The sequence below is a fragment of the Diadema antillarum genome, unplaced genomic scaffold, assembly GCF_040938485.1.
Source record: "Diadema antillarum isolate AM-2024a unplaced genomic scaffold, OU_Dant_1.0 scf00000057, whole genome shotgun sequence".
NCBI lineage: Eukaryota > Metazoa > Echinodermata > Echinoidea > Diadematoida > Diadematidae > Diadema > Diadema antillarum.
In genome coordinates, this window is record NW_027270946.1 from 2331856 (window position 1) to 2344360 (window position 12505).

The 12505-nt window shown below is 38.8% G+C and overlaps 1 protein-coding gene across 1 annotated transcript in view; it reads right to left on the reverse strand.

Annotated features, from left to right (window-relative positions):
• The window catches only part of LOC139715883 (uncharacterized), a 71753-nt gene that overhangs the window by 38325 nt on the left and 20923 nt on the right, over positions 1 to 12505 (reverse strand). The window contains exons 3-6 of the mRNA XM_071627433.1: positions 7993 to 8064; positions 7134 to 7259; positions 5911 to 6091; positions 1967 to 2118 (exon numbers count right to left, since the gene is read on the reverse strand). Of these exons, the coding sequence (XP_071483534.1) occupies positions 1967 to 2118; positions 5911 to 6091; positions 7134 to 7259; positions 7993 to 8064 (531 nt within the window). The remainder of the gene's footprint in view (positions 1 to 1966; positions 2119 to 5910; positions 6092 to 7133; positions 7260 to 7992; positions 8065 to 12505) is intronic.

Here is a 12505-nt window from a genome sequence, read left to right on the forward strand (position 1 = left end):
CTGAAAACTTTTGGCCCTTGCTCAGTCCCTTCACAATATCCTTTTTCATCTATTTGTCTATCTCTCCATCTCCCATTCTCTACCACTCTGATCTATCCATCTCTATCTCTCACCTTCTCTGTCTCTACACCACAATTATATGTTTCTTTCTCTCACATCCTAATTATTCTTCCATGAGCTCTTGGATGTATTGTACTTCGCACTAATCACGAAGGCTGATGCTTTCAGGGTTACGGTGTAATAAGCTTTTAACATGAATCAGTGATGAACCTGATCCTCAAGGTTATCACAAAAATGGGCCACTCAGAAACTCTTCCTTTGCAGGCTATTAAAGTCAGTGAGGCTGCTTTGATTCATCAACACAGATTTATATGAAAGCGGATAAAGCTGTAAAGTCCCATTCAAACTGTACGCCTGCATCTTATCACGTCACTGGAGGTCTACTTTGATAGGATATAAAAACACGGAAACAATCAATAAAAGAAAAATGTTGGCTGTAAATCTGAAATCTAAACTGTGTATAAGACGTTTTAAAACAAGGGCAAACGTCCATTTCCAAAACAAAAGTGTTTTTTTTTCTCCTTTTTCACAAACTCCTTACATGTAGTGATATCTCTTCAAGACAGATGTGAAGTTTACACATTCTATTGTCATGTCATCTGTGGAAACTGTCAACTATTCGGCCTTGTTTTTTTTTTTTTTTTTTTTTGACAAAAGGCACTCAAGAACACCACAGGAGACACTAAAGATCCTGCACAGACAAATGAACAAGCCGGATTTCTTTTCTTGTCACTTTTAAAGGAGACCTCCGGATGATTTTCAGATTTTTACATTTAAACAATTATAAATTAGTTATACTGAGTACAGAGTTTCAGAATTTGTGATAATTGGGATGAAGAATTACAATATTTTCAAAATTTAGAACAAATTGCAATGAACAAGGATGATGACATGGCAGAGTCACCATAAGAATGCATGAGTTGGGGCTCAAGGAAGCAGAACTAAAGAAGAAGGCATGCATAGATTATACACAGGTGAACTCGCAAGCAAGCAGTATTGTAATAGAATTGCACTGCTACATTTCTGAAATATGTGAACCTCCTATGTCATCATCCTTGTTCAGTGTAATTTGTTTAAAGTTTTTCAAAGTATTGTTTCTCTGCTCAAGAACCACAATAAATTCCACAAATCTGTACATGGAGTTGTCGATTTATGTACTATATGATGTGAAAGTATGAAAATCGTCTGGAATGTCCCTTTAAGTACCCTGTATTTATAAACAATCACCAGAAGCTTGGACAAGAAATTGAGAGCAAGCTAGACAGCAGGAAAGTTGCACATTCTACCGTAAACAAACCACTTTCCTGCTGAACATCAATCAATTATGTGAGATTTGGTTTCTCTGATTCCAGCATGTGTGTGTATGTGATGAGTGAAGAATTTGTTCAGAGTCGAGGGGGGGGGGGGGGGGAAAAACCCAAACCTCTGAAACAGTCTGGCAGCTAAAGATCAGATCTGAAACTGCTTTAGTGTTTTGGAGACCAGCACCCACACAGATCTCCATGGTCATGGTAAAATACTTTTCAGTGATGAAATATAGTGACAAACACTACTTTTTCATATTGGTAGACTTGGAAACCCATTTACAGCAAGTTACCTGAAGCACACAAATTTGATTTCATATGACATGGTGTAACTGCAAATGTTTAACACTATCCATAAATTTTCCCAAAATCAGCAGTTGTAATAAAGACAGCTTCTTCATTTTTGCACATATTTGTGCTGGACAATTCTTGCTTGAAATTTGTTTCTTTTAATAGCTGCAGTACTACCCATTGCACCTCTTGTTCTACAAGTGTGTCTTATTCAAGGGTAGTCTCATTTTCACTGAAAAAAAAAAAAAAAATTGCCAACTCCATCAAACTGTTTTGAATGAGGCAGGGGCTATCCTCAGGCACAGACTTACATCTAGTGCTTGGATGTTCCCCTTCTGGACGGTACGGTGGACCGGCGTGAAACCCTGTCGATTTCTGAAGTCCAGGTGGGCGCCACCATTGACTAACGTCTTGATAACATCCTCTGATCGATCCATGGTGACGGCGACTGTCAGCGGGGTCTCTGAAAAGGATACCACGGGGGAAAATGCAAAACATACCCTTGAGCATTCAAAGAATTCTAAGAATGTCCACAACAGGACACAAATGCAATCAGCAAGGAGTTGAATTATACAATATCCAGGGCTCGACACTATTTTTTTCTCTGTTGGCCCGAAAAATAAATGTAGTTGCCCAAAATAAAAGGAAACTTAACAACCCATTTAGAATTTTAAAGGCCCTATTAGGCCACCAAAAGATAGCCTTTTTGGAAATTTGGTGGTCCAACTGACAAATTTTTAGTGACCCCGGGCCTCCATTATTGCCAAGCCCTGCAATATCACTCATGATAATTCATAATTACAATAATTTCTGATTTTTTTTCACATAAAAATCTGGTAAAAGCTGCTTTTAGGGCAGATTACATGTTTTTGTCTCACTTATACCATTTTTTTCTGAGATGACTGTGAAAATTGTACATCAACAGTTGCAATCTTCAAAAGTACAAAGGGTGACAACTGATAACAATCTGCATTAATAATCTCTTTCTTTTATTTAATACGACCAAACTAACTTTCAGAAGAGCCAACAGCAAAAGTGAACAGAGTATCAAACAGTATTCATATCATTTCTTCAGTACCTATCAAGGTCAAAAAACTGCATTTTTTTTTTTCACACTGTGACATCTGGGTAAACCATTGCAGGTCTGCCAACATTCCCACATCCAAGTCAGGGAGATTCCACACAGCAATCAGGGAGATATCTGTATATTACATGCATTTCAATGGGCAAAATAATTTCCAAATAAGGGAGATTTTAATATTCTCTTATTTAGACATGAACAGATTTTGACATTTTCAGAGAGACTTGAATCAGGGAGACTTGGCAGCTCTACCATTGGGTAAAACATTTTAATTCCTGACACAGATTGACAAAACCCCTGAGGCACAACAAGAGTGAAACATAACAAAATATAGCCCTGAATCATTAAAATATTGCACAGTAAGTTAAGGAAGATGTCTGAAAGTGAAGTGCCAATCACCGTCAATTCAGGAAGCTTCCTGACCCAAAAGATAACAGGAAATGGTGAAGAGTCACGATTATTTGATATCTCCGCATCCATTTGCTTACGCAAAGTCAGTTCCTGTGAAAGTCACAAACATGGCACTTATCTGTGCCATTCATGAGGAAAGCCCCAGGACAGAATTTAGTGCCTGTAACTTCCTTTTAGTATCTATATAGACACATTTTGTTTTTCTTAGAAACCTGCTGGCTTTGTTTTTGTTTTACTGCATGCTTATCAATAAGACTGTATTCATGCAAGAGCTAAAGAGGAGTCATCAGTGAATTAAATGAACTGGATGCTATAAGCACTTGGGTTGATCTGAATGCTGTGCAGCTTTGCTTTCTAAAGCACCAATATTACACTTCTCAAATTATCAAATATTCTTTTTCAAAAATAGATTTATAAACTACATGTACATTGATTTTGGCCATAGATCCATATAAATTTTGATGCTCTTCGTTCATTTTATGAAATTTGCAGTTTAGACATGTTAACTACTGACAAGAAGGTCACATGCACAAATTTGGTTCATCAAGAAATGCTTCTGAGTGCACAGATTGCCTCAGAAGCAAGAAGAGGTTTAGTCTGCCATAATTTGTTTCATTGCCATGGTAACAACATATCCTCCTCCTCTCTTCCTTTTCGCAAAACTTTCTCGGGCAGCATTTTTTTTTCTTCTGCATGTGATCATGACGTGCGCCAGTTCCTGGGAGTGGTCCAAAGTATGACGTTACACCGTGAATTATCAAAGAGAACCTATCACTCTTCAATCTTCTAAAATTCTTTCTTTAATTTTGCTTCATGATGATGAGGACATAAATTGAGGTAAAGTTCGTCTCAACTAATGTTCATATCCCCAGCAGCACTGCTTCCCTCCCCCACCCCCAACCTCATTTCCCTCATTCTATGGAATATAGCAGGAGAATAGAGAGAGAGAGAGAGAGAGAGAGGGAGCAAGCAAAAAGAAAAAAAAAATGAAATAGCCCCGACGCGAGTCATGAGATCGCACCACAGGATCAAAGCCCCTAAAGAAAAGCCACCATGACTGGCAGGCGTGTCGGCTGCGTCATAGGGCACACGCGAGAGATGACGGTACGGCAGCTCCATCGCCACGGTTCTAAACGGGGACTTTCTCTCTGAGGAGTGCCAAGTATCAGTTGACCATATAAGATTCAAACTTTTCATGAGTTTGCAGTATTGCAAAGAGTCATGCTTCTGGGAGTAGTGAACATTTCATGAACTGCAAAGCTGACAACATTATTTGACTTAAAGCGGTACGGAATCCCACTTGGCTTATCCAGTATGAAATGCATTTTACATTTCATAATTTAAAAGTGAAATGTCACTTCATTTTTATAATTAACTCATAATAAAAAGGAAAGAATGAAACAGAAATATATTATAAGTTTGGAATGCTATCATGCACTATCATGAAATGTTTCCAGCAGTGTGACCATGACTTTGTGAAGACAAACTCACATATTATGTCAACTCCTTTCATGCAAAAATGGCAGATTTGTGATTCTTCTTTGATTTGTACAGACATTTGCTTTGTGCATTAAGACTCGATTTCCTTGACAATTTATGACTGAAAAATTTGTCACAAAAATTTACAACTCTCCCCCCTCCCCCCCCCAAAAAAAAAAATAAAAATAAATAAATAAATACTGGGAAAAAGAACAGACTCAGAGAAAATATTAGATAAGAGAAGATCATCCTTACAGTGACACATTGGTTTTAACTCATGACAACTTTTCCAGTGTCGGCTGCATGTCATCCAAAATGCCTACACCAAATCTCATGTGGTAAAACTTTAAAAGGAAAATTGTCCACTTTCCCTCACTTTTCCTTCAATTGCTTTGTGCTCTTGCTATAATGGCTTTGGGTTAGACATTCTGTTTTTTTTTTTTTCTCAAGATACAGTGTACACTTTCCCTTACATGTACACTTGTAGTTAGCTTTAAAGACGTTATCAGGAGAGTTTTGTTTCAAAGTCTGGTCCAATGTCTGTAACATGACCTCTCTCCTTGATTACAAGAATGACAGACATCAAGAAATGGAGGAGTGAAAGGGGGGGGGGGGGCGGAGTATGAAGAAGAATTTGAGGGGTAAGGAGACCAGAGGGAAGGGAGCAGGATCTGATGTATTAGTCTTAAACCTCCATGGCAGATACAAATGAGAGAAGATACAGGGGAAAGATTGTCTCTGAATCAGAGATAAGGACTCTTCAGAATGCACAAGATATGGTTACAGGTGAACTAAGCACTTTTCATTATCGTATGCTGGCTAATACTCATGGGCATTCGAGAATGATTACTAAAGAAAAAAAAAAGAGACTCACAACATACTGTTTCCACAAATATTCAGGGGAGAGGCATATATTAATAAGCATTGAAAGAGCTGATGTAATGTAAGATAAACAGCAGAGATAACAGAACAGAGAAACAGAAGCAAGATTGCATCATGTTTTGAATGGGAAGAAATGGAAAACATAAAGCAAGTATTGTTGGAGATGTTTTCAGAGGGTTTGGGAAGTACTTAGTATCTGAATGCACTATGAAAAGAGGGGGGGGGGATTACTTAAACTACAGGAAAGACTTTAGAGAGGTACAAACTCCAGCAGAAATAAAAATGGATGGGACAAACAGCAAACTAATTTTGCAGTCACCTTCAACCTGATCGGGATCAGACTCAAAATGAGCGGACGGAACAAGTTGGCTAGTGACGACTACCCGTCCACCCAAAGCTCACCTCCCGTTGTCTCTTCGTGGAAGTTTGGGTCCAGGCCCTTGTCCACCATCTTGTTGATCTTCTCTATGTGCCTGTTCCTCACGTGGTCCATGAACTGCTTAAGGTTGGACTTGGTGTGGTACTTCTTCAGCTGATGCACATCAATGTTCAGCTGCCGGTAAACTCTTTTCTTGTAGCGGAACTTGATATGGAGAAAAAAGAGAGGAAAATGTCAAGGCCGCAATTCACAAAGGTGGTCTAAATCTAGGTCATGGATTATGTAAATTTTGACTGCACTAATGCCTACTACACACAGTATCCACGTACAGACGCCTGATAATGAACTTGGGCTAGTACGCACATGTGAAAAGTACGCCTACAATGTATTTTGTGCTTGTTTCAGACAAAGGACTTAATTTGAACCACAGATCTAATTTGAACTATTGGTGAATGTGGGAACCACAGATCTAATTTGAACTATTGGTGAATGTGGGTCTCTGAGTTTGCTCTGTGCCCAAAGAGGCCCAAAGAGGCCCATAGAGGCCCATAGAGACCCATCCGACTTGTGTTGTACCCAAGTTTCTGAGAGAGTAAATGACTTAATGACTCCTAATGGATGGCTAAACCACTCCTTTTGGGGTCTGCTTCATACAGCAGTTTAAAACTTTGCTTCACAAATGAGAGCTCTGTGTGCAATCCCTAACACTCTAGAATTTCCATTCCCTAGAAGTAGCAAATGGGGGTGGGGGTAGGGGAGGGGAGACATAGTTGAGATGTCCTTGGTTCATGAAGAAAAATGGGATTGAATCTAATTGGCTGTAGCCTATATCAATCATTTATCTGTGTCTCATCTAAATTTAATACCCAATACCAAATCAACAAACAACTTTCAGAAACTTTGCTGCAATGGCTAAGGATTCCGTTTGGACTGCATGAACTCTGGACAAAATTTTGTAAAGTCTAGTCATCATTGTTTAATCCAGACCCTTAAAACTGTTGAATTATTTTCCATTGACTGCAACTGACTAGTCTGATAGCTCAGCCGCCCTTAAATTTTCAGTCTCCACGATTACAAACAGATCTTGAACCTTTAAGCCTTCAAGTCTACAATTGCAATATTTCTCAATCACTCTGAAAAACGAAAAAGGTATAGACCACGAAAAAAAAAGTCTAAGGTTCTGTGCATTACACAAATAATTTCTTCATGTATATATTTTCCCTGCCATTGCTCTGTTGATACTTACCTCTAGATAAGCTCTTTTTGGATCTAATGGATAGTCACTTAATAGTCTCTCCTCGTCCAAGAATTTTCCTGCCTTGTTGTTCTGGGGTAGTAGGTAGAAACCGTAGTTCCTGTTGTCACTGAGCTCCTGTTGATCAAAGTGTTAAAAAACAATATGAGGCAGATAGAAAAATTATCTAGCATCCCTTTTGTACCAGTATCAGTCAACACCATTCATATACAATGTGTCATTAAGTCATTTGTGGATGATTTAACCACAGTAATGGCTGAAGCAGATCAAACTGTTCAAAAATAATGTGGTTAAATGAGTAGTGAATTAAACATTTTGTGACTCACTACAAACTCGTATTTCTGTCATAATTCTTGTCAAACTGCTAAATTCATACTGAACTGGGACAGATTATCTCTGGCAAGTTGGAATAATTCAGCTACACAAGAAAATGATATCAATAGAAAAATTGCAATATTTACATATTTCAAGAAACTTCTGTTTTGATGTGACAAGGTTTGGTGTCTTGCACTGAACAATGCTTAATAATTCATTGTTAATTTATTACCTGATTTCCAAAGATGAATCACCAGTGAAAAATGAGGCAACATACAGAAGAAGGCACTGTTTATTGCCAATTGTGTGGATGTGGAGGTGTTAGGCATAAAAGGAATGAAAATCTACAATGAGTCAACAGATTTTTTTTTTTTTTTTTTTTTTGGGGGGGGGGGGGGCAAAAATATCAAAATTTATATATGCCAAAGTACACAAAACACAGAAAAGTAATCCTGTTGCAAGACTGCTTCTTTTAAAATTCTTAAGCAGAAATATAATGGTCATATCACCTTTACTATCAATTACTGATTCTTACCACATCAGGGCACTGTATGATGTGCTGTTTCATATTCCAGATCTTTTCATCTTTCCTGAAGCACACCGATTTCTGTAGATGAAATGTGAGCAAAGTACACCAAGATAACTATATACACCATGATATGCTTGTAAATGAAGACAGATTTCTATTATTCTTTGAATTATCAAGTTACAATAGTCCTACATTGTACAATTGTACATCTTGTTACATCTCCGATGATGAACATAATCTATAAGAAACTAGTGACACTTTGTAGTTATAGATATGGAAATAATTCACAAATTGAAAAATAAACCAACAGGAATATGTAGCTGCAAACCACTAGCTCCTTCTGAACAGCCAACAGACATGTACATGATGCAGCTGTCAGTGACCTACTTGTTTTGAACCTGTAACTATGGTAGCTATCAAGTGACGCTCTTCCCTTCATACTCACAACCTCGTAAATTGGAAGGTGATGCTATTTTGATGTGGGCTTAGATATACATAAGAACAGGGTATTGCAAATTTCTTCAACCAAATGAGACAGACATCAATTGTTAAATGGTGACAGATGCTTTGTATTTTGGGAATCTACAACATTTCTTTCATGTACATTAGATACTCAAAGATGCACACTGCATGCTCTGTGTCAAACAGGCCAACCTGGAAAACATTGTTGAGTGCAGGGTTAACATTGTATCATCTTTCGTCACCCCACAAGAGCCTGTCCTATCACAAATCATATCTTCTTGCTCTACAACGCCCACACCAACATCATGATCATCACAGACAGGTCGGGGTTTGTCTTATAACCACGGATACCGAAACCCCAGTCTCTGGGGATAAGGCAATGAGCCCCGCCTTGTTTATCGATAGTGGACATATTTCATTTGCTATTCCCCTTTATATTTCAGTTCTTTCTGTCTGACGCAGACAAACCATTGCAGACAGCTAGAAATTCTGCACCATCATAAATGTACACCAACTCCCCTGCAAAAAGTCTTCCATCATTACACACCACAGGTCACTTGAGGGCCATCTATTGGTCACACTAGGGGGTCATATGACTCATACTTTGTCCCTTTGAGGTTAGGGGACTGTGCATTCCTATATAATTGGGCAAATTTGGCATGGGACTTTTGTTTTTCCTAAAACATAAAGAGGGGTGGGTTTTGTTTTATTTTTGTGGTGGTGGTTTGTGTCAAGTTTTGATATGAAATATGCAGTGAGTTGGCACATGTACACATGTTGTGATGGCTCGGCTTGACGTCATTGCTGGCATGCATCACTGTTGTGTATTTATAGGCATTTCGATAACAATGAGAATGCATGTGCTGGAATAATGCTCCTTTAACACTGTGTGGGTGAAGGCACGTAAAATGAGATATCATTTGAGCATCATTATCCCCGTAACTGTCTGGCGATGGATACCACAAAGACAAAACAGAATGGGACAATAGTAACATGCCAGAAGATCGAATGACGTTCAGAAAAAAAGTGATAATTGGGGAAAAGACATGGGTGCAAACCAGCCTACTTTCTCTATCAATGCGACATAGCACCGATACAGTCGAAAAGTAATGGATATGAGATGAGAATATTCAGATCTCAAATCTGATTGGTCAAGTCTAACCCACAGACAAAGGAAGCAGAATTCAATGAATCAAGTTCAAGGACTCTATTGTTTCAACTGGAAGTGTCAAGCTATTTGTAAACCTGTCTGTTACCTTTTTTTGACTGGCAGTAGATTCTGAGGCTGGTTTTCCCCATCGCCTCAAAAGTTCGAAGTTTTAACCCAGATTAGAAAGGTTTGAATAAAAGAGGTGGGTCAGTGAAAAGGAAAGTAACATGAGACCAAAAACTTCAGAAACTTGGAATGTTGGCATTGTAACTTGGCTTGGAAGTATGCCACAAGAATCCAAGGACAGTCACAATAGTCATGTCTAAAAAATGAAACACTGCTTGTATAAAACTCTACATCCTGTATATAACCCAACATCCTTTGCACTTTCCTAGGCATATATCCTTTGTGACTCTCATCTTGTCTTATTGTAATATTAGTGATGCCATGTTTTCACATGGGGTCTACATGTAGCTTCCTTGCCAGAGAGGAAGTCAGTCAGTATTTGTCTGCAAACTCAAGTGATTTTGATTTTTTTTTTGGTTATTTTGCATACAAAGGAAAAGCTAGAAAATGCTGCTGAAACATCTGAGTCACATGACCATGATACTCTTCTGTAAAGCCCTTTGGATCCCACCAAAATGTTTTTACAGATGCAGATGTTTGCTGACATGCTACTTTAATCATACCTGCCAACCCCAAAATTCATTGCATAGGAATCACCATGAGAAAATACTGGAGAAATAAGAATTTTCACCCATCTCCAACACATCAGTGTTGAGCAAGTGTCGACAATAGGAACACATGGTTGAGCGAAGCTCCTGTTTTTTCCAATCAAAGGAATAGGAATGTTTCTATTTAATGGAAACAGTCTGCAGATATGAAATTGTCATTCAAATTATACTTCCTCTTGTAAGTACATGTAAATCTAAGTTTCACTTGAAATTTCAGTCTTAAGAAAAGACTATCTCCTGTAGTGTGATATCACAACAAGCCCCTTCCCATATGTCCAATCTTCACAATGATGTACTGATGTACCTTCATGAAATAGCCTTAGAATCAGACTCTCATGTGGATATACTATTTAAGAGGAATAGTCTACTTTTGAGTTCCACTGTCTGCTGAGGAAAACAAAAAGTGTATCTAACAGGTGAGATGCATTCCAGAGCTTTGTGTGGACAAGCAAGATATCCCCCAGATGACCTGAGATGACCTTTGCAGGCATAGAGATAAGAACTGGTGGAATTAGGGGTTGTCAGTCACTCTGTCAAGAGTTTGTTGACCTCTGTCAGGTCAGCTGATAAGAGAGATATCAACAAACCAATGATAGCAGTAGGAAGGTCAAGGGGGGAAGGGCAGATGGATGGAACAGCTTTTCTGACTGGCATATGTCGAGCTTGTTCAGCCTGCAAAATACTCTTGCCAAGTCACATGCATGGAGCCCAACCTGTCAATACCATCTGCAAAATCTCTGTATCCAATGTTTGTGGCATTATGAGTTTGTAGGTTTGAAAGGGTTACACAGCTGTTACATGTATTACTTGCACACACAGCCAGTGCTGTGCAGAGTCAGAAAGTTACAAATCCATATATAGCCTCCGAATAATTGCAACATCTCAAACAGATGGACATAACTCTACAGAATCACTGTGAACAGATTTCGATGAAACTTCCAGGAAAAGTTGAAAATGACACAAGGAGCAGATTATCAAATTTTGGTAGAGATCTGGGATTTTTAATGGATTTTATGAAGAATTTTTGATATTTTGGCAGGTAAGGTTAATTAATTTGGGATTTCAAGCTGCACACGCAATTAAGCGCGCAATAAAGTGCGCGCTATGCTCTGGCGGGGTGTCGCGCAGCTGGAAGCTGATGACGTAACATAAGGCTTCTATTTTGGGAAATTGGGCGATTTTCATCATGCACACGTACGAGAGGAAATCACTGATCTCATTTGAAGAACAAGATCAGTGGTAGAAATAAGGTGCTGCTTGGCAGAGGTCTGCGCTCTCAGAGTGCTTCTCTGAAGGATTGCAGCTGACAGCAACCTTATCAGCTGCAAGTATTTCAGATGTTACCAGGGTAACTGAATACTGTTAAGTTCCCATGACTACAAGTATTGAATGAAACAAGTCCCTGGCAATGAAAAACAAGTAGGCCCCACAGAATTGTTTCAGAACTGACATGACTGAAAGTAGTATTCAAGGGCAAAAAGGGTATACTCAATCAGTATTCCCCTCTTTTATTCTGAGGGCCCTGGAAGAATTTTAGAGTCAGAAATATCACATACTGTATATGCCGAATATTTTACAAGGTTTTTATATTCGCGAATTTTGCGAGTCAGCTGCTATTCGCGAAATTAAAAACACACGAAAATATTGACTCTAATGCCAATATGAATGTGACATACGCATATAAGCCCTATACATTTCTCCGTTCAGTACAGGACTCCATGATCACGAATTTAACCACTCGCGAAATTGTCGGGAAGTCCCGATTCGCGAAAATTTAGACTCGCAAAATATATGGCACATACAGTACACTCCAGCAATGCCCTAGAATTTGACAGTGCAAATGTCTGAAGATGCAGACCCCCACCCCCCTTCCCTATTAAAAGAAAAAAAAAAGCTGGAATAATTGGAAGAGTGCTCAGTGATCATTTACCCCTTAACATGAGTCTCTCTTAGCAAGTCTTAAGTCGGAGCGTTCAAAACAAGAATAACATTTGGCACAAATCCAATACAACTAGCCTGCCTTTCGCCAAGACAGACTTGATATGTTGTTTTTACCCAAAAGGTTCTATTTCGTCCATCTAATCTGACGCAAATGTGACACTTTTGCAAACGAGAAGAGGGTATTATCTGGACTCCAAAACGGATTGGTTTTTGTCTACAAGTCGACCCACAC